This window comes from Gadus morhua, chromosome 8, assembly GCF_902167405.1.
Source record: "Gadus morhua chromosome 8, gadMor3.0, whole genome shotgun sequence".
NCBI lineage: Eukaryota > Metazoa > Chordata > Actinopteri > Gadiformes > Gadidae > Gadus > Gadus morhua.
In genome coordinates, this window is record NC_044055.1 from 11,598,869 (window position 1) to 11,621,118 (window position 22,250).

At 45.4% G+C, this 22,250-nt stretch overlaps 1 protein-coding gene across 2 annotated transcripts; it reads left to right on the forward strand.

The window, feature by feature from the left end:
* Positions 1 to 2,922: 2,922 nt before the first annotated feature.
* On the forward strand, positions 2,923 to 21,428 carry cc2d1b (coiled-coil and C2 domain containing 1B). 2 transcript variants are annotated; one of them, XM_030363392.1, is made up of 26 exons: positions 2,923 to 3,029; positions 3,357 to 3,467; positions 3,605 to 3,749; positions 4,241 to 4,344; positions 4,470 to 4,589; positions 5,005 to 5,136; positions 5,768 to 6,002; positions 6,477 to 6,595; positions 7,839 to 7,917; positions 8,458 to 8,517; positions 9,658 to 9,824; positions 10,576 to 10,648; positions 11,428 to 11,549; positions 12,093 to 12,213; positions 12,581 to 12,753; positions 13,253 to 13,378; positions 13,559 to 13,617; positions 15,051 to 15,167; positions 15,417 to 15,490; positions 15,630 to 15,688; positions 15,778 to 15,829; positions 16,355 to 16,454; positions 16,995 to 17,085; positions 17,959 to 18,081; positions 18,795 to 18,838; positions 19,186 to 21,428. In XM_030363392.1, exons 2-25 carry the CDS (start codon positions 3,408 to 3,410, stop codon positions 18,804 to 18,806), a joined length of 2,523 nt encoding a protein of 840 aa, XP_030219252.1. In that variant the 5' UTR covers positions 2,923 to 3,029; positions 3,357 to 3,407; the 3' UTR covers positions 18,807 to 18,838; positions 19,186 to 21,428. The 2 variants fall into 2 exon arrangements, with proteins under 2 accessions (XP_030219252.1, XP_030219251.1); XM_030363391.1 differs by having other exon boundaries at positions 2,954 to 3,259.
* Positions 21,429 to 22,250: the final 822 nt, after the last annotated feature.

A 22,250-nucleotide genomic window follows, 5' to 3' on the forward strand; every position in this document is an offset into this window, starting at 1 on the left:
ACAAGTCTGTGAAACTTTTTTTTTCAGGTTTGAATTATGGCAGGAAACTGACTCCATAGAAGCATAGCGGTTCTGTTTAGCCTACTTGGTTGGTACTTGGTTGGCTATGAATTTTGCAAATACCAGGTATGTTGGTGCAGTAAAGGGCAATAGACAGGATATTACTAAAATAAATAAATGTTATATTTTTGAAATATAATCATTCAATGTGTGTCAGTATAATATGTGTGACTTTATTGAAAAGTGGGTTTAAAGTACAAGGAATTTGCATTGGAAATTGTTGCAAAAAGTAATAACCTAATTAACAGTAATAAACGCATCGCAAATAGAAAAAAAAGTAGCCTACTATACAAAAAGAGACATAAATATAAAATGTGATGATTTGTCATAGGACTCAATGAAGGAACGTGCGCATCTACAAAATATGGGCATTGGAATGTGCAGATGTTCTGTTCACTGTATTGTATGTAGGTTTAACAATATGTGTATTGTGCCTGATATAGTCCAGAGAACTGTGCGTTAATGTGAAGCATTTAATTAGACTGTTTTGCGGAGAGACCCTGCGTTAATGTAAGGTCGGGGGCGGGTCTTGGCCTTTGCTGATCATGACGCTGCAGGAGCAGTCGCAGTGGCGGACTCAGACTGTTTGAAGGGCAGGCGCGAAAAAATAAAAAGGCACATTCTGCAGAACATGGGGCCCAACCAGCGTGCAAAAAGCTATGATGCATCATGTATGGCACTTTCTCTCGTATTCATCACTCTAGAGGGCACTTTTTTTCAACCATGGAGGCACTGTAAGGACGTTAAGAGGGCACTCATTGAGGCACGTTATCGAATTTTCTTGTTCTAGAGGGCTCATCATCCTAATTTATTGTATGAAGGGGCACCAGAGGGCACCCATATAAGGCACTTTCTCTCGTATTCGCCACGCTTGAGGGCACTTTTTCAACCATGGAGGCACGGGGGGGGGGGGCAGTCGCCCTCTGCCCCAACCGCACCAAGCCAGCAAAGACGCGAGGCAGAATCACCGTAGTACAAGTAAGCCAACAGAGTGCGCTGTTTCCACCATGTTTTCTGTACATTGGCAGGGATTTGAAGAGGCCACTTTATAACAGGGCTCAGGAAACAGTGTAGTACTATTTTGAAGGCGGGCTTCGTCTCGTGTCAAGGTGCGTTGACACTATTTCCCCGGCAGGTTCCTTGTGCGCGGAGCTGCCCCTACTCGTCCAGGAGGCTGTGGAGATGAAGTGGCCCTTTGTGCCGGAGAAGGGGCCGTACAAGGTAGGGCTGAACAGCACAAAAAAAATTATAATTATTCTTAATCAATTCATTCTAATTGATCATCAATGAGCAGATGGATAACTTTTTTTCTTTAACTTTTTCTTCTTCTTCATTGAAACAGCATCCTGGTCAGAGAGGGCCGGTCTTCATCAGACCCCAATCGGTTCAAGAGTCAGCTCCACGATATCCACCTATGCCGCTCCAGGGGGTGCTAAAGGGCCTCAAAAGATGACAATCTTTTTCAGTAAAAAATAGTATCCAGACCGAGTTTGAAACGGTTATTACTAGAGGTCCAATATTTGATAGCAGGTTTAAGTAAGGCTATATGTATGATATACCATACATAATATCATTACTTGACCCTTTTTGTATTGGTCAATTTCGATTATTTCCAATTGAATCAAATTAATTTAACATTAAATAGTAGGCTATATGTCAACCGCATTATTAAATAATAGACTCATAATAGACATAATAGACTCATGCCAATATATTTTGTCACTTATATATTTATAACAAAATAATAAATAGAAAACCAGCTGCTTTGAGGCTTCCCTTTGCCGAGTTCAATGGGGGAGATCCCTTTACTTGGTTTCTATAACCAGGCCCATCATTAATGCTGAACGAAAGGCTTCATTCTTCATACACAACACTGGGTCCAGTTCTACCTGCAGGAGAAACACTGCCATGTTGACTGTTAAATCTGACTGGCTACAAAGCAAGAGGCCACAAAAAAACAGTAAGCCAACAAATTTATGCTATTCTCTACATTAAGGCATCAATGTATATATTTATACTATCATGCTGCAGAACAGTAAGGTTAAATTGCTTCAAAAAAACGTAATGTTTTTCTAACCCTGTTTTTTTTCCACATTATTGACCATTTAATCATATTATGGTGATAATTGTGATCATTATTGTTGCGGTTGTTAATTTTTGTTTATTCTATTTTGAAACTGCTTTACTTTCTTATGTAGGCTCCGGCACCTCCATTGAAGCGTCGTACCTTCTTGGGCAGGCTTCAAACTAAACATTAGCTTGGAATCTTGTTCAACTGTTTGTGTTTACCATTGTACTTGAAGAAGGATGAAGACAACCACATCCTGAGCCTCTAGTACAGATGGAAGGGACTGGTGAAGCCACTAGTGGACTCTTCACCGGGGTAAGTCATACACTTTAAATGACCCTGTTCACCATTGTCTCCCTGATGTCCAAGCTGAAGATTACGAAAGTGCAGGTAAATATGAAAGAATATGTGTTGGAGCTGGTTGGATATATATTGGCATGGCCAATCTATTGGGACATCCTATTCCAAGTTGCACAGCAACAACAACAGAGATTTGTTTAATTTCTTCATGCCAACATGCTTTATATATTTTGTATTATTATTTTGTGGGAAAGAAAGATGTTTAAACCCTTGACACAATGTAGCGTTGTGAAATGTATTTAGTTTATGCAAAGCCTAAAACAAGAAGTGCATTAAGGTCAATATTGTGTTGAATTATTTATCATATATGTATGTACCAATTCAACTAAAATCGTTTTTGTAAAAATAAATGATGTTGTTTGACAGTTTTGTTTCTGAGTCATAAATTCAAATTTCCAGTCACCAGCCCACCACCGTTATGACTTCATGTATGTCCCAAAATGCTCCCACTTCCTGAGCATGCGCACTGAGAAAGCGATGGTAGGGAAAAACAAAACTGACCGCATCTCCGGGACTGACGGGATAAGTGACGAATGAACAGGTAGAGTAACGAGCGTTTCGACAAGTAGGAGAAAATAATTCTCCCAACCATAACAGAAACCTAATCCAGACGATAATCGGATGCCTGTAACGACCGACATCTTCCATGGGAGTGCATGTTTATGAACTTTAGCTTAGCTAGCCGCTATGACAGCCAGCGAGGCTAACTTCAACGCTGGTGAACGCTAGCTGTGAATGATAGAGGAAGCCAGGGCACTGCTCACTGCTAGGGTGAGGCACCTGACGAGCCCTCACATGACGCTATGAACCACATGCTTGTTTACATTGGATGCACTCAGATGGTCCGTTGTGTGTGTGTGTATTTTAGGTTTATATTCCACAGCTTCATGTCAAGTTGGGATTGTTGACAAGCCAAAATATGTTCGGGAAGAAGAAGGCACCGATGCCCAAGGGTCACGGAGCTGCTGCAGCCAAAAAGGTAAAGGAGACTTAGAAGCGAATTACTTATTCTGAAATCCACATATATCTATCAGTACGTCTAGTTGGCCAAGTAGCTATGTATAAAGCTAAGTATGAAGCAATGTATAAAATGTGATCATTACGTCATCGTTACAGATGGGTCTGTTTGTTGACATGAGCCCAGAGGAGATGCTTATGGGAATGGACGATAACCTGGACGACCCGTCCCTAGAGGCAGAGCTTGCTGCAATCACTGGGGACAAACCCCCTGCTGGTGGGAGGGCAAAGCCGAAGGGCAAAGGTTAGAACCACCATCTGTTAATTTTACTCAAAAACTGTACTTTCAGTAGATGTTGTGTATAGTGAGTGCTGCATTGCTGCTGTGTATACAGTGATTCAATGCTGTTGGGCTTGCCTGAAATAACCCCCCCCCCACTCATTTGAATATAACATGGATATGTGGCATTATGTATTACAAGTGGCATTAAATAGATACATGTGACATGATGAACTAAAATGCCCCTGAAAACAACAAAAACAGTAGTCCTTTTAAAAGACATATATTTATTTATTTAAATATATTGATACATTTAGATATTTATATTTCTTGACATATTTATTGCCTCTTTTAATTATTTCATAGGCATATTTATTTATTTAATATTGACTCGAATGGCATTCCAAAACAGGCTTCTTAAAACAATTGTGAGAATAGGATTGTACTACAAGTCCTTCATGTCAACAGTCATCTTAAACGTTAAGATATTTAAGGGATACCATTTGTTTGCACAGCCCCTTTGCCAATGGAAGACATCGCAAGAATGGCCGACGACTGTATGAAAGACTTGGACGAAGAGGACGACGATGATGACCTGGAAGATGACGAGGATCTTCTGGTTGGTTCGCCTCCACACGTCGTTGTCACTCAATTACAGCCCGTGCATAGTAAACCATAAATCAGAACCTGCTTCTGGTGTTACTTCTGCGTCGCGTGACTATTCTCACTCTCGATTAAAACCAGGCCGAGTTACAGGAAGTGGTTGGTGAGGAGGAAACGGGGGAGGCCATGAAGGCGGACTCCACTTCCACTGTCACTGCAGAATCTTCTCCAGCGAACACACCAGGGTCCCCGACAGCGCAGGTGGGTGCTGCTCTTGACAGAGTCGTGCTTCTCACACACTGAAACGAGACCTGCAGAGTGATGCTGTATGGTATACCAAGAGATCTTTGAAAACATTCTTCTCGTACCTGCCTTGCGTCCTAAACCAGTTAAGTCGGAACGGATGCGAGCAGCTAGATTATTTTTAGTTTTGCGGTAACACTGCCTTCTTTGCATCGCCAAAGCGTGGACGTAACAAACTTTTTTAGCAACAATTGACCATGACTTACTGTATGAAATGGTTCATCCAATTGAATAGGTTGTTCTGATTTTGTTCTGATTTTGTCCTGTGATTGTTCAACAAGCTGCCTCCAACCACCAGTGATCCAGCGTTTCAGCTGTGTTTCCTCACCCTTCCCTGGTGGTTATATTTGTTGTACTTTCCCCCGTACATCAGGAGCCCTCCTCAGCCCCAGGCAGTCTGCAGCGCACCCTGGAGGAGAGGAGAGCCATGTACAAGACGGCCCTGGAGAACGCCAAGGCCGCCGGAGAGTCCTCCAGAGTGAGGCGATACGACCGAGGCTTGAAGGTGGGCAGGGTTCAACCACCCAGTTCTTTCAGGGCTGCGCTAGCAACAACTCTGAACTCTCCCTTCAGAGTTGACTCTTGGAAAATTCAGGTCTCTAAAGGGTTCAATAGGCGAGGAAGATGCAAGGATGCTTGCAGGAACCCTTTCAATTTATTTATATTTTTATACATTTTATACTATTTATTTGATTTAGCTTACCAATAACTTGTGAAAAAGGGATTGAAAAAACCAATTATACTGTTAAAGTATGTGTCTGCAATAGTTGCCAGTAAACCAAATGCCAACTGACTTACGTGTGTCATAGATGTGTGAACCACAGAGATGTGGTTCAAAACATCTACATCTACGGTTCAAAAGCACACCTGCTTTTGAACCACATCTATGACTCAAACAGACAATCTCCGAGATTGCCACTATACCAAACATAGTTAACAAAGGCATTATAGTGTATCTTAGAGAACAAAGTATTTCTGGCTCTGACGTCAGTACTCGCTCATGTCCGTTCTAAGCTTTAAAAGAACAGCCACTTTTATATATTTGGATTTTTATATTTGTTAAAAATCCGAACGTATCTCAACGTTGTTGAGATACGTTCATCACAAATATAAAAATCGGGTCTAATCTCCCAAAGGCCCTGGAGACCATGTTGACGGCGGTGACCAAGGGCCGCAGCGTGAACGAGGCAGACGTCCCCCCTCCGGTGTCCACCGGGGCCCCCCAGTCCCAGGGGCCTGCCCCACCGCGCCCCGCGGACCCCCAGCACGCCCCCGCAGACCAGCAGGGAGAGCCAAGCAAGGAAGAGGAGTGCTCTTCGTCCACCCTGAGCAGCCTGTCGTCCCCTGTGGCGGAGGCAAAGACACCCACGGGTCAGTACAACTCCGTTATGGGTTTCCCGGCAGACCATTTATTTACACTTATTTTCATATCTCACTTTTTCGCTGCAACCTGATCTTAAAAACAGAGAGTCAATGAAATAAAAAATAAAATTAAAATATATGAAGGCGGCAGGATTGTGTTGCTTAGTCGGCCGCCTAAGCTGTAAAGTGCTGTCGGAAACCCTGCCGTTGATCCGATGACCGTAGATGGAGGTGGATCGTTGTTAAGTTTTAGATAACTGAATGTCATTTCATGAAGGCCGTCAGATTTATAGAACGATTCAATAACATGTACCAAAATGTTGTCAGTACGTGTTCAAACAAATTACTGTGTGTGTGTGTGTGTGTGTGTGTGTGTGTGTGTGTGTGTGTGTGTGTGTGTGTGTGTGTGTGTGTGTGTGTGTGTGTGTGTGTGTGTGTGTGTGTGTGTGTGTGTGTGTGTGTGTGTGGGGGGTGATGCCACAGTGGATGAGGCAACCAGGAACATGCTGCTCGAGAGGCAGAGGGAGTACAGGGTGGCCGCGCTACGGGCCAAGAAGCAGGGAGCAGTGGAGCAGGCCAAGCTCTACGTGAGGACCAGCAAGGTACGTCCAGACACTATGGGTCAGTCCCCAGATTAGGCTATGGCATGAGATTGGCTTCAACCTATTACCAGCTTGCATTGTAGTGGGATTTTAGTAATATAACTGCATATCTGTGATTTTGTCGTTGACTGACATCGAGTTAGTATATAAACTAACAGTTGGTCCCGTTGAATCTGTACATTTTGCGATTGTGAATGAATAGATTCAGCTAGTTTTTGTACTGCATGTAATAACATTGAATCAGTGTTTGATATGTTTTGCCTTCCTTGTTAGAAGGACTGTGTAAAATAACATCCCCCTTGTTTCAGTACTCTAACTCGATAATACAAAGGCTCTTACAAGTTTACGTTTGTAATTTGGCTTTGATGAGTGGTGCCCTAGCCTGCATACTCCATTCTCCTCCCACTGTGGTATAATACTACCTATATCAAATACCAATCCAGCCTTTGCTTTGCATAGGGTTTAATCTGTGTGTGTGGTATCAACGCATACAAAGGCTTGTGTTAGTGAAGAGATGGAACTCAAAACTGCTCGTGGTCTGCTTAGTCTTTGAGAACCAAGCAACAGGTTTAGCAGCAATGTTGGAACAAACACTGTGCACTGTGCAGTGTTTGTTCAAAGGGCCATCTGCTTCTGCATTATTCTCAGGCAGAAAGACTCTGGCTTCAAAGTGTATCTATCGGTATACTAGTGTGATTTGCTTTCTGTCTATTTTGGGTGAATAAGAGTCTTAAGAGCTATACAATGACATGTATTACACGAAAGGCTTCAGGTGTGATGCCGTTACTGGTTGGCTTTAGTGTTTTATAACGAGGCCGTAAAGCAAACAGATCCAACCACAACAACAAGCACACTGTCGTTGTAGCTTTATAGAAATAACGACAATATCTCTGTTTGAAATCACATGTCGCTCTTCAATTCTGACCCCACGTTGTACTGCTATGAGTCCATCCAAAATGCCCATGCAATATCCCCCTTGGTTCAGGAGCAGCAGAAAAAAAACAAATTCCCCACGTGCAGGTTATTAGACCCAACTAACTCCTGGAGGCCTTTCGCTTCCCCTGTACCTGTCCACTGGCCGGTGTCTCACAGTTAGGCCAGACATCTGAAAGACGACAAAGGCTGTCATTGTGTGTGTGTGTGTGTGTGTGTGTGTGTGTGTGTGTGTGTGTGTGTGTGTGTGTGTGTGGTGTGTGTGTGGTGTGTGTGTGTGTGTGTGTAGTGTGTGTGTGTGTGTGTGTAGAAGTTTGATGCAGTGATGGAGGCGCTGGAGCACGGAACGGCCGTGGACCTGAGCGGCTTGCCGCCTCCCCCACCACTGGGTGAGAATTGTCTTGTTTTGGGGGGTGGGGGGATTGTATTTTCATTTGCCATAGCAAATACGTCCGCGTCTGATTGGACGTTTTACTAAATACAAATGCCATGGTCAGATTTCGCCATGGCGCAGTGAAACACCCCGTGGTATTGTTGTCAAAGGTCACACTCACACCTGCCACCAGGTGTGAGTGTGATAAGCCGCTACAAGCCGTTTTGAATATCGGTCCCTTACGACATCACAGGTGGGCGTGTCCACCTGTGATGTGTGACGGATAGATGAGCAACGTTTGCTTCAGTCCACTCAGTAGGCTGGTCGACTGATCTATCCAGCATACATTTAGGTGGACAAGCCCACCTATGATGTCATAAGCGCCAGTTTTACGGCTTGTAACGGCTAATCACACTCACACCTGATGGCATGTCATGGGACTTTTAAAAACATGGCTGATACAACTTCTATGTATTACTATGCATCCAGTAATTGAATAGAAGTCAAAGAAGAGTACGTATCATTTGAGGTGATGTTGGATTCCGGTACCTTGCAGATGAAGGAGGGAGCTCAGCTCCAGCTAAGGAGTCTTCTGTGGCACAACCCTCTGAACCAGGTGATAACATTGTGTGTGGTGTGTGTGTGTGTGTGTGTGTGTGTGTGTGTGTGTGTGTGTGTGTGTGTGTGTGTGTGTGTGTGTGTGTGTGTGTGTGTGTGTGTGTGTGTGTGTGTGTGTGTGTGTGTGTGTGTGTGTGTGGGGTATTCCTTCTGCAAGTCCAAAATAAGAATAACAACCCAAAAATCACTCGTCGGACGTCACCAAGATATATTCCTGCATCACATGCAAGTTTGTACTACTTCTTATACTTGGCAAAAAAAGTTGTCATGCTTCAGCCATTACGTAAAGAAAAGCTGCCTGAGGCATACTCAACCTGTACTCCAACAGTTAAGAGCTTGTTTCTACGTGACTAGTTTGTCAGGTATCAAACTTTCATGTCACCAGCTTTGGATATAACACTACTAAGGGCTGGTTATGGTCCTACTTTCAGACAACGGCAAGGGGGTTAGGGACCCCTTACGTCCTTGCGGACCCTCCTTGCGTCCACCACAAGGGCCTGACGTGCGCCTCCCAAAAATTGTAACCTTCCGTCGAGGCGACGCAGCAGCAAGGGCTGTGATTGGTCTGCTCACTAAAACCAGACGCAGGACCATAAGGGTTCTAGACCGCGTCGAAGCATCTGCGTGGTCATTGCGTTGCGGGAACGCGGAACCATAATCAGCCCTTAAGTGACTAGTTTGTCAGATATCAGAACCTACATTTCACCAGCTTACTATGTCACTCTATTATTCATTACGTATCACCTGTTTGTCTCTGCCATGTAGAGCGTAAACAGGAAGTACTTCTGGCTGGAGGGATCTCTTAACTCATTATCCCCCCCCCCCCATTTTGTAGGCTAAATAGATTCAAGTAGTTCCGCTATCGATTAAGCTACTTAATGGAGGGAGCTTTTCCTGATGGAACAGTGCAATAACTGGTGGGGGGGGGCAATAGTGCAATAACAAGTGGGCAGCGCAATCATCCTTATGGATGAATTTTTTATACTACTTACTTATTGGTGGAACTCTAGGGGTGTGTGTGTGTGTGTGTGCGCTTGGGCAGTGCCTAGACTGTTTTTTATAATGGGTTTCAGAGTGGGGGTGATGCCATGATGCTCAAAGCAAAGACAATTAAATACTTAGTTTGCTCTTTGCCTAGTGCCTGCGGCAGCCCAGGCAGCGGGCCCCCCCACGGCCCCCCCCACGGCCCCCAGGGACGTGCTAGAGGCCCTGGAGCAGCGGAGGGCCAAGTACGCCGAGGCCAGCGCCCAGGCCAAGGCCGGCGGGGACGACCGCAAGGCCCGCATGCACGACCGCATCGCCAAGGTGAGCGGGCCGCGCTGGGGCAGCTTCACAGCCTGCGTGCTGAACAACAGTTTTGTCGTACCACTTTGCTGCGTTGTCGGACAGACGTGTATTTTTTACCACAAGCATTTCTTTCCCCAAAAAACAACAACAAAAAATAAATAATACAATTAAAGGTTGTATCAGCGATGATGGGTGACGTCACTTCTGTTGTACTTGACCCCAAACAGACAGAGCCAGCTCGCTCCTCTCTTCAGCGTTTCGTGCATCCAGTAAAAACGATCACGAATAACCCCAGCGCAATAACCCCACAACACCCACCCCTTGTCGGTGATTGGTTGGAATACTATTCATTATGGTTTTGAGTGTCTGTTTTTTTTTTCATTGGTTTTTATGTACGATCTCGGGGCATAGGCTGCCTACAGAGAAGCGTTTTTTTTGACGGCCTGCTTATGGGGCGGCCAGCTAGCGGATCATGAGGAAAGATCCGATGAATGTGACCATTTATATTTCGGACTAGAACCGCTGATAAAACCGTGAACATAAAACGTCAGTGTCATATGCCCAGACTCCTCCCTGAGCAGACTGCCCCGGATCATTTTTGTTCACCACCCCAACGGGGGATGTGTTACTGTCAACTGATCTTCAAACCACCGGTCCTCTACCAACCCGTGTCAATGCTCCCGTGGACGTCCATGTAAAATAGCACTTGCAAATCGCCGGAGGGCGGCTGTCCCTGACTGAAACCCTTCTTCCCGTTGACTTGCTACAGCAATACCAGAGTGCCATCCGAACACACAAAGCGGGGAAGCCGGTGAACTTTGAGGAGCTCCCCACCCCACCGGGTGAGAACCCCCCCGTCTTCCCCTCCTGTCCTCCCAGTTACAGGGGACATATTATACCACCAGGTGTGAGTGCGATTCGCCGTTACAAGCCGTTTTGGTAATGTAGCGCTTCTGACATCACAGGTGGGACGTGTCCACCTAGATGTATGACGGATAGATTTCAAACGGCTTGCAATGGCTAATCACACTCGCACATGGTGGAATATTATGTCCCCTTTAAATAACCACAGACGTACGTTAACTTCTTATCAATAGCTGTCCATGTTTTTTCCAACCGCTGTGAAAATGACCAGTGGTAGTAGCCACTGACCCACCTCTAGAGTCTGCGTGTGTTCTGCAGGATGCTGGGACTCTTTTGCATATATTTAAAGGAGTTGTAGACTGTGTAGAGAAACAAGTACGCATTCATACACAAACAGATGCCCACACAGTTGTGGATACTATCTTAAACTCGATAGGCGTCGGTAGCAGAATACGGTCATGGCTTGGAATAATGGTATAGTTGAATCTATTCCTTTTCTGATAATGTATCAATAGTGTAACGGCAGCTTAAAATACTTGAACTGGTGTTTAAACTTTACAGTAAACATATACCTGGCATGCTTTGTAGGGTTTGGTTTGGTTAGTTGCGAGTACTAATACTGCCTACGCATTCCATATTTCCAAACTTTAGGATACCTCACGTTTTTTGTTCTATGTTGCTGACTAGGATATTGATTTGATATAAAACAATGGAGACAAACCTCTCTGATAATCAAAACGCTGATTGTGTCCTCAAGGCTTTCCTCCAATCCCTGGCCAGAAGGGGGCGGGAGCTGATCAGGGATTGGCTGCTGCGCTGGAGACAGCCAATCAGCTTGCCACGACCGACCCTGCAGATGTGGATGAGGACGGAGAGGAGGTAGGTCAACATTCGTGGAGCCACCTACCATGTCTGGTTTCACCACTCCACTTGTGAAGCGTTTCAGCTGTGCTTCCTCACCCTTCCCTGGGTCATCCTAGGGCTGGGCGATTTGGCCAAAAACCTAACATGATTATCGAATTTAAGAGATTATTTCCTTCAAGTGAAAAATACATTATTTTTTTTAAGTTTGGATTTTATTTGAAGAATAACAATGATCAACAAAAGCAAAATAAGTAAAACACATCTCCCACTCTGGTGCGTGCATCCGTTTAAGATGTTGGAATAAATGTGATGTGCTTCCCCCTATGGTTGCCTCAGACTTTAAGCAAACTCTACCACTCTCTTTTTTCACTGCATGTTGATATTTAACCCAAAAAACGTCAAACTAACCCTAACCCTAACGTCATTATTTTTATTTATTCTTTTATAATCGATTTTGTTGAAAAAGAAAATCGTCCTAAACCATTCATTCGAATTATGATTAAAAATGGGTTAATCGTCCAGCTCTAAGTCACCCTAGTTCCTTCCTCTCGACCGCAGGACCAGGTCTCTCCCACCAAGCCCACCATGGCGGTGCCCCCCATGGTGCAGCCACAGCGGAAGAAGTCCAGCGCTTCCTCCCCTGTCAGTGAATCTGCCAAAGAGGGCCTTTCACCCACAGGTCAGACCCTCAGAAACACTTGTACAGCTCCCTTTTTAATTTAGAGACTATTTTCAATTGGTTATATATAGTGTCTGCCTAGCTCAGGAGTTAGAGCGGATTGACTTGTAACCAGAAGGTTGCTAGTTCGATCTCGAGTGTCGAGGTGTCCCCTGAGCAAGACACCTCACCCTAACTGCTCCCAACGAGCCGGCTGTCTGTTTGTGTATGAACAGTCGCTTTGGATAACAATGTCTGCTGAATGCCATAAATGTGACTGGTTATGTTTATTGATGGGCCCACTGGCAAAGCCAAATCAAACACAGCCTGAAAGAGAGTGTGTGTGTGTGTGTGTGTGTGTGCGTGTGCGTGTGCGTGTGCGGTGCAGGCACACAGCAGCTGGACTTCCTGGAGGGCCGCAGGAAGCAGTACATGAGGGCAGCTCTACAGGCCAAGCAGAAGAAGGACTTGGAGCAGGCTAAGGGCTTCCTCCGCTCCGCCAAGGCCCTGGAGCCCCTGATAGAGGCGGCACGGGCCGGAAACCCCGTGGACATCAGCAAGGTGTCTCCCACTGCCTCTCTGGGCCTCGGTCGCCTAACGGCCATCTTGGTTGCTAATCGCTAACTGGGTGATGCAAAGTTACAGATTAGAACAGGACACGGCTTGAATCTTTGTCGACTCGCATTCAACTTGCGTACTTTTGTGTTGCGGGATACCTTCGTGTTATCTTATCTAGTTTAGTCTATTAACCCTACCCTGGTATATAAAAGCTCCACGCCTATAATTTAATAAAATCACCACGCCCACATAGTAGACTGGCCACTGTAGAAATCAATTCGGTAAATCGTCTTCTGAAGGATGCGTTTGCGTATTACTTTATTTTCTGAAGAATCGGTATGTATCGGTAACAAAACAAAAAAAAACTGCGTAACTCCACTCCACTTCCTTGTTTCCGGCCCAGTCTCTGTGCCGTTTCCCCCCTTGGGAGTTCGGCGATAGGATTGTCAAACTTCTGGATGGGAGATTAGTTCAATACTAATGCGTATGCTGTGTGTTCCAGGTGCCGTCGCCCCCTGGTGACGAGGATGAGGACTTCATCCTCGTGCACCACAGTGATGTGCAGCTCTCGGAGAAGGCAGAGGAGGTCTACGCACAGCTCCTCAAGATCCTCAAGGAACAACACGAGGTAGAGCGCTGGTTCGCTGTTGCCATTTTGATAACGGCATGTTATAGTGGGTTATTATCACATTTAATTATGTATTCATACTGCTGTAGTTTCTTGAACTTTCTTCTCTCTTTTGTTATATGTTGTTTCTTTGGGGCCTTGCAGGTATTTTATCGTGTGTCTTTTGTGCCCCTCGTCTAGAAATGTCGGACCTACTCCAAACAATTCACACACCTGGGGAACATCACAGAGACGACAAAGTAAAGTATTCTTTACATTTCTTTAAAGTTATTTGCTGGCTTGTGTAACAGTAAGTTGTAGCTCTGAAGGTGTGTTCACACCAAACGCGAAGGGACGACACAATCCAATACAAAGTAGATGTAGAGACGCGAATTGGGGGAATTACTCGCTAGAGAAAACCGGCGTATTGATTTGTAGTAGAGCTGTCAAGCGATTAAAATATTTAATCGTGATTAATCGCATTAATGTCATAGTTAACTCTAATTAATCGCGATTAATCGCAAAATATTTTTCTATGCTAAATATCCCTTGATTTTTTTGTCCCATAATTCTTCTCATTTTAATTCTCTTATCAACATGGTGAAGTGCATCGGCTTGCCTTGTGCAAATGATTTTTTATTGATAACAACATTGGCATATACACTGATCAAAACAGGACGATACAAAAAAAGAGCCTATAGTGCAATTAAACGACTGCTTTGAACAAATGTCATTTGAACATAGCAGTCAGGCTACTGCTTCTTTGTTTTGAGCCAAAAAAAAAAAAATTTTTTTTTTTTTTTTTTATAAAATAATTGCGTTAATCGCACGATAAAAAATTTAACGCCGTTAAATTTGGTTTGCGTTAACGCCGTTAATAACGCGTTTAACTGACAGCTCTAATTTGTAGTATTGATTTGTCGCGCCACACTTTTCGCCCTGCACGGGCGAGCGCGTTCACGAGGATTTGCAGCGCATCGAATTCGCTCGAGTTTAAATATTTCAACTTTTCTGTGGCATTCGCGTGATGACAGCCAATCAGCGTTCGACAGCGTGGCCACTGAGTGACATGTGTAACGTAACAGCCAATCAGCGTTCAACCGGCCAACCGTTCCCTGCAGTGCAGTCCGGCATGAACCGCAGCAAATTCGCCTGACAAAACTTGCACAGCGATAGCTTATGATTTGTTGCGCGACAAAACTTGGGCGACAACGCGAACGGGCGACAAATGTCTCTTCTGGTGGTTGTATCAGCGATGTTAGGCCGAAACATAAATGATGACATTCATCTGATCTTTCCATCCGATCCGCTAGCTGGCCGCCCCATAAGCAGGCCGTCAGTAAAAACGCGTCTCTGTAGGCAGCCTATGCTCCGAGATCGCACACATAAACAAATGGTACTACCAACCACTCAAATCCTAAATAAATAGTATCCAAACCAATCACCGACAAGGGGTGGGTGTTGCGGGGTTTTGCGCTGCGTTCATGGTCGTTTTTACTGGATGCACAAAACACTGAAGGGAGGGGCGAGCTGGTTTGGTTTGTTTGGGATCTCGCTTCCATTACCAACAGAAGTGACGTCGCCCAACAGTGCTGATACAACCTTTAAGGGAACCCACATAGAATCTCTCCCACGCCGTCCGTCTGACTCCCTGCCCCCTGCCCCCCCCCCCCCCCTCTCCGTGTCCTACCAGGTTCGAGAAGATGGCCGAGAGCTGTAAGAAGAACCTGGAGATCCTGAGGCTGTCGCAGGCGCGGGGGCTGGACCCCCCCAAGCACCACTTTGAGGAGAGGACCCATCGCACCGTCAGGTAGGGGGACACCACAGACCCAGAGCCCCGTCCGAGCCCCGTCCTGACGGCTTCTGTCCTGACGGCTTCTGTCCCGACCGTGTTCCTCAGCTAAGGCGTTCTGTCCCGACCGTGTTCCTCAGCTAAGGCGTTCTGTCCCGACCGTGTTCCTCAGCTAAGGCGTTCTGTCCCGACCGTGTTCCTCAGCTAAGGCGTTCTGTCCCGACCGTGTTCCTCAGCTAAGGCGTTCTGTCTTCTCCTTGCCCTCAGGATCTTCCCGGAGCTCAGCAGTACTGAGATGGTGGTGGAGTTGGTCAAAGGGTTGAATCTACCCGCTCCTAGTGGTAAGCGTCCGCACTGGTGCTCATTATGGGATGAGGGAGTGTTTAAACCTTTCTATAGGCCGTTCTAGTTAAATGGGCTTTTTCGCATGCACTCCTAGTTTCACTGTGGGGACTATTCAAAACAAATCCTCTCCTCTAGGTATCCAAGCAAATGACCTGGATGCATACGTCAAGTTTGACTTCCCCTATCCAAGCACAGTAAGTAGCCCACCCCAATGGGAAATCATTTCACCAGATTGCTGTGCACCTATTCCTTGTTTCAACACATCGGCTTCCTGTTTAACCAGGAGAAACCTCAATCCCATAAAACGGCGGTCATCAAAAACAACAATTCACCAGGTGAGCCACCACCTCTCAGAGGATGGGATTCCTGTGTGTCATTTAGGCTGAACGATTTGTGGAAATAATATTATTGCGATTATTTTGACCAATATTGCGATTGAGAATTAATATGCCATTTTTTTAAATTGATTAACTTCCTTATGTTCTGTTTTATTCAATAAAAAGGCAATAAATCTTTCTTTAATATGACCAACACAACATTGGATGCAGTCAACACATAAACTGCTCTTTCCTTTAGGCCAGCTTTATGTGTTGAGATTAATTGTTTTGATAACCTTTAACCTATAATCTTTTTTACTGGATTGACTTGTAAAATGACTGATTTCCAGTCAGATACGATAACAAAACAAACCCCAAAAAAAGCGACCTATATTTTCTTATTTTTTGCGCAGCCTTTGCGATTTGCATATCTCGTTCTATTACATCGTGATTTCGATTCTTCTATTATTGTTCAGCCCTAGTGTCATTCAGCGGCCGGGCGGTCTGGTTACTGACGTGTTTGCCGTCGCTCTGCCTCCCCAGAATACAACCAGAGCTTCACGCTGACCATCAACCGCAACCACCGGGGCTTCAGGAGGGTGCTGCAGTCCAAGGGCCTCAAGCTGGAGGTCCTGCACAAGGGGTCCGTCTCAGACACACACACACAGACACACACACACACACAGAGACACACACACACACACATACACACACAGAGACACACACACAGAGACACACACACACACACAGACATAGAGACACAGACAGACAGACAGTCAGTTATTTTTAATTTGTTTGCTGCTCTACCCTTTCAATCTTAGTTCAATGCAATCTGTGCTGTAAATATTTGGTTAAACAGACATTACTAGGTGCAGGTCATCATGACCTAGGTCAGGTCATCCAGCTTGACAAAAACATGAGTGTGGAAGAGAACGGCCCGCACTGCAGTAGGTTCATCCAAAGAGATCTCTGTACGGATCATGTATCCACACTGTGTCCGCATCGGTGACCATGGGCAACGAGCCCACCAAAACACCGAAACATGTACAGCTAGGTGCACAAACTCTGCATTAAGAAGCGGCTACACAAACAAGTGACCCTGACACCGATACGGAGGAGCTTTTGGTTGTTGTTGTGGCGAGACAGTGATGTCATCCCCTCTCCCTTCGTCATGTGACCCCAGGGGGTTCCTGCGCAGCGACAAGGCGGTGGGCTCGGCCGTGGTGAAGCTGGAGCAGCTGGAGAGCCAGAGCGAGATCAGGGAGATCGTTGAGGTGAGACCGCGTCCACCCTGCCGGCTCACAGTCCAACGGTGGAGGCTTAGCGGCTGGTTGTGGTTCCACGTTCACGCAACGCAATGACCACGCAGACGCTCCGACGCAGTCCTAAACCTGTATGGATCTGCGTCAGGTTTTAGTGAGCGGACCAATCACAGCCCTTGCTGCTGCGTCGCCTCGACGGAAGGCTAATATTTTTGGGAGCCGCACGTCAGGCCCTTGCGGTGGACGCAAGGAGGGTCCGCAAGGACGTAAGGGGTCCGTAACCCCCTTGCATTACATGGACGGTGGGAACATAATCAGCCCTTTAGCGGTTAGTCCAGAGCAGCCCCATGAAGCTGCAAACAATCAAAACAAGGAATCTGTGTATCTAAGTATCTGCAATAATAAATAGCTTTACAACCTAAACGATGAACACGACTGGGCTGAGGAGCTATAGGAGTCAGAAATACATACATTTTTGCCATTTGCAAGGAAAGAAAAAGGTCAGGGTTACATATTAAAACCATTGCTTGTCCATTGCTGTCCTACTACTCAGGCAGATGAACAGGCAACATTCTTAAGGTGTGAGTTTGATAAGCCGTTACAAGCCGTTTTGAAAACCTGGTGGACACGCCCACTTGTGATGTCAGAAGAGGCAGATTTTCAAAACGGCTTGTAACGGCTAATCACACTCACACCTGGTGGCATAATGTATCACCTTTTTGAGTTGACCTTTGGACCCTGGTTACAGCAGATATCTTATATCCTCCTTGATTTGTTCTCTGTTCACCGTGAGCCCACAAGGCCCTAGCTTGTAGCTTCTAGCTCCTAGCTCCTAGCTCGCAGCGCGCGTCTCTCACCAGCGCACCGTCGTCTCCACGGTTACAGGTGATGGACGGCCGGAAGCACACAGGGGGCCGCATCGAGGTGAAGGTGCGTCTGAGGGAGCCTTTGAGCGGACAGGACCTGCAGACCTCCACGGAGCGCTGGCTGGTGCTGGACCAGTCGCAGGTAACCCCCCCCCCCCCCCCCCCCCCGGGACCAGGTTCCAGTGCTACACCGTAAAAGTGTGCTTTTCACAGTAAAAGCCCCTACCCCAAGGACAAGGCTCAACTGCCACACCCTCTCATGTGCTTTTCACAGTAAAAGCCCCCAGGACCAGGCTCAAGTGCTACTCCCTCTCATGTGCTTTTCACAGTAAAAGCCCCCCCCCCCCCAGGCTTAGGCATAAGTGCTACATCCTCTCATCTGATTTTCACAGTAAAAGCCCCCCCCCCCCCCCCCCCCAGGCTCAAGTGCTACGCCCTCTCATGTTCTTTTCACAGTAAAAGCCCCCTCCCCTAGGACCAGGCCCAAGTGCTACACCCTCTCATGTGCTTTTCAAAGTAAAAGATCGTAAATGTGGCCATATTGTCCTGCTTACCCCTGATGACAATTCTACCTTGATTCAATTTTTGTTATACTTATCTATATTATATATCTCTAACTCTATATCTCTCTATCTTGATAGATAGTATAATATCAATCTATCTAACAGTATAAAATATACTGTTACATTGCCCGCCAGTATAATATAATATATACTGTTAGTATATATTTATATTTTTGGAGAACGGGTCAATGTTAAACGGTTCCGTCTTTTCTGTGATGTTTCTCAGAGAAGGGTTTAATTTTTGCCTTTGAGTGAGCTTCTCTTTGAGTGAGCTTTTGTTTTTGTTCCACAGGTTCTTCTTTAGATGTTGCCGCGAGACTGAAGACGCCCTCCAAGGTACAGCACTAGTTCCATCCCTCTTCTTGCTATCTGGAGGGAAAGCACCTGATCAAAGGCCTGTTTACATGGAGTCTCAAAACACCCTGTTGTTCCTCTCTGTTGTTCCAGAGCTGTGTAGGGCTCGGTTCTTGCTATGTGCTCCTAATCGCTCATGATCTAAATTCTGCCTTGATTCAATATTTGCAGGGGTTCATATCAAAATTGTACTTGCTAATAGTCAGCAAAACATGACTTGCTGTGCAACACTCGGATTGAATAGCTTTTCCTATCCTATTCCCCTGGGAATGCGGGAGGACGTCTGTTATCCGTTCCATCTGATGGGATTCTTCTGGCTTCTCTTCCAGACTCAAGTCGCCTCTCCTCGGAGGCGTTTGTGGAGGCTTGGGAAGAGGAGGGAAGAGAGCCAGAGAATTCAAAGGAGGAAGAGGAGAAGGACAATTCCGATGTCTTCAGACACTTTCACTGACTTTCTGGGACGCCGTCGGCTGCTGAGAAACACACACGCACACGCACACAAACCCACACACTCGCACACCTGCCAGAGGGCGGTTATAGTGTGTCCTCCCAACTGAATCGCCTGGCTTCCTTTCCTCTTCGCTGTGTACGTTCTCACCTAGTTAATCAAGTTCAACACAATGCCATAGAATATGCATTTGCAGCGCTAGCACACTTCTTCCACAGTTTTCAATTTCAGCCATAATTGCTCCGTTACCGCCATACGCTTACACGTCAGGGAGAGGTCTGACTTCGGCCAATAGCGGCTTGCCACACGCGCGCGGCTGTTACAATGCCCGCCGTTGGCCGGAGAATGACGATTCGTTCAGCGAGTGTTGTGAACGAGCCGGTGAACGGTTAAAAGAGGCTTATGAGCAAGGTGACCTGAAGCTTGCTCTCCTCTCTCACACACACACACACATGCACGCACACTTTCGACACACACCCCCAACACCAAGATCAAGCCCTAGAGACAGCAGTCAACCGGGGTCACTGCTGCTGAAGTAGTGAAATACCGTCACACACTGAAGGGTTGTATGACGTTACCTGGCACCTGTCTGGGCCAATCAGAAAGCAGCGTTAACCCAGGTGTGACTGAGCACAGTGCTGCCCCTGGGTTTGATGTTTGTTGATAAGAGGGCAGAGACTCGACGGGGAGTTCAGTCTGAACCGGCTGCCTGTAGATGAGCTTGTTTGTGTTGAAGAGTGTGTTATTATCGTCTCTGGACCCTTAGAATTTGCACTTCTGCACTAATACCAAAGTAATCACTGTTGCTGTAAAAAACAAATAATGCGAATTCGAAAGGGCCTTTGGGGGCCACTTTGGTAACCATAACAACGTGTGTGTGACTGGACATGGAAAAGTTCAGCTTTGTTGCGGGTATTTGAGACCCCCCCCCAATCTGCCGTCTCATATATATATATATATATATATATATATATATATATATATATATATATATATATATATATATATATAAAATCTATTTATCAATGGAAGTGGGGGGGTTCTTAACAGAGACAGAGCAATGTTCAAAGGATAATATAAGTTGGCGGTACTATAAAAGGTTTCATGTGATTTGTTCATAGTAATTAAAATGGCACAATGTGTTTCAAGGCACGGACACCTTTAATGTCTTTTCACTGTTGAGCCAAGTTGTGTCTGTCCACGGGTGGGGTCGCCAAGGTGTCTGCCGTGGGTGACCTTCACCCGGTACGTATGGGTTTCGCTCTTGTCGGTTGTTGTGTTCTCTCGCTTTGAAAGGTTTACATTTTGTAGCACTTAACTGCACATCCGAATCACTAGGGGGCCCTAATGTTCACGGATCTTAGATGAGTTTTAAATGTTGTGGTCGTCCCCTGATATCCTAACCTACATCATCAGTGCATTCGAGCTCAAATGGAAAACGCAAGCGTGTGTTGCTTTGCAGATGGCTGGATGGCTGTTGGATCTAGGCTGGCAAATTCTTAAAAAGAAAAATTCAGACAAATTCCTTTACACCGGTCCATAAAATACAGACTTTGAGCCAATACAGATTCATTTCAACCAACTATACCTCCGCGCTGTCACAGTTTTCACCAACCGTGTCACTATTGTCACAACGTTTTCCAATGACTCTTTGTTGGCGTCTCAACGTTATGCTTTATTTAAAGGTTTTTGATCTTTATCTTCCTTTACTCATTCTTTGGTGATGAGGAGTAACATTCTTACGAAAGATATCGGTTGTAGTCGAAATTGTATGTGTAAACAGATTGAAATTGAACTTTTACAATTGAAGCGATTTTATTTTTGCACACTTAAATCATAGAAGAGAATAGGCTCTTATTTTGATGAGAAACAGTGTCGAATGACGCTGTTTAAGAGGTTTGGATGAAAATAATAAGAAAACACCATCTTCTCAATTTTGTATAAGTCTTTATTATACATATACTACATGTTTCTTTTGCTAAAGACTGCGATTGAAAATGTTTGTAGTGTAATGAACATCAACATGTTTAGTTTTTTTTGGCTTACCGTACAGTTCATCTCGACTGAGATCAAAGATAAATAAAATAAAGACGATTTTAACAACACCCAGTAATTGGAGGGATTGCCTGGATTGGTTGTCTTTTGATTTTACATTGGATCCACAATGTAAAAATATTGTCAAGATGCAAGGTTGAGTAGCGCTTCACCATGGCCAGCTCTTCTGTAAATGCATGCATGCAGCTTTCTCAATCTGGATACGAACTCCAACCAGATTGTATAAATGCTACTCATGTCTAAATAAAACTGAACCTTTTTAAAAAGGTGCTGGGATATTGCACAAATCAGATACACGCTAAAATAAGGTGACAAAGTTTCCATAAAACATAAAAATAAAGTGTTGGGGAGGATTGGAAATAGTAAATCCACACTATTCCCAGTCCAAATCCTGCTAATTTAAAAAAACAACAACAAGTCAAACTCCCAGTGGCCGGCCGCTGTAAGCTCATCACAGTGGAAGAGACACAGTGACTGATCCCGACTACAGCCAAGTCCAGGGGGTTGGGCGGTTAGAGGACACAAGACCAGTGAACCATCGCTGTTGACCTTTGACCTCTTGTACAATATTCCTTTCACCTCATTTGTAGCCGTCCTTGTTCAGTCGCGTTCTGCTACGGTCCAGGTCACAGATAGGTTGAAGACTAGGGTGCACGCGTCAAGGTGTTGGCTCTTCTGCGGTTCTTCACGTGATTGTCTTGGATGCTGCGGGTAGCGGGTGGACTTTTTTTCGTAGAGACAACATGACGATTACTATATAATAAAATGCTTCACAAAAATCCTTTACCTGTGGATTGCTGCTGGGCTAAGTTTTTTCCTCTGTAGATTCCCTTGTGTGATGGGAGACATGAGGGGAGATGCAGTACACACGATGATACATAGACTTCAGCC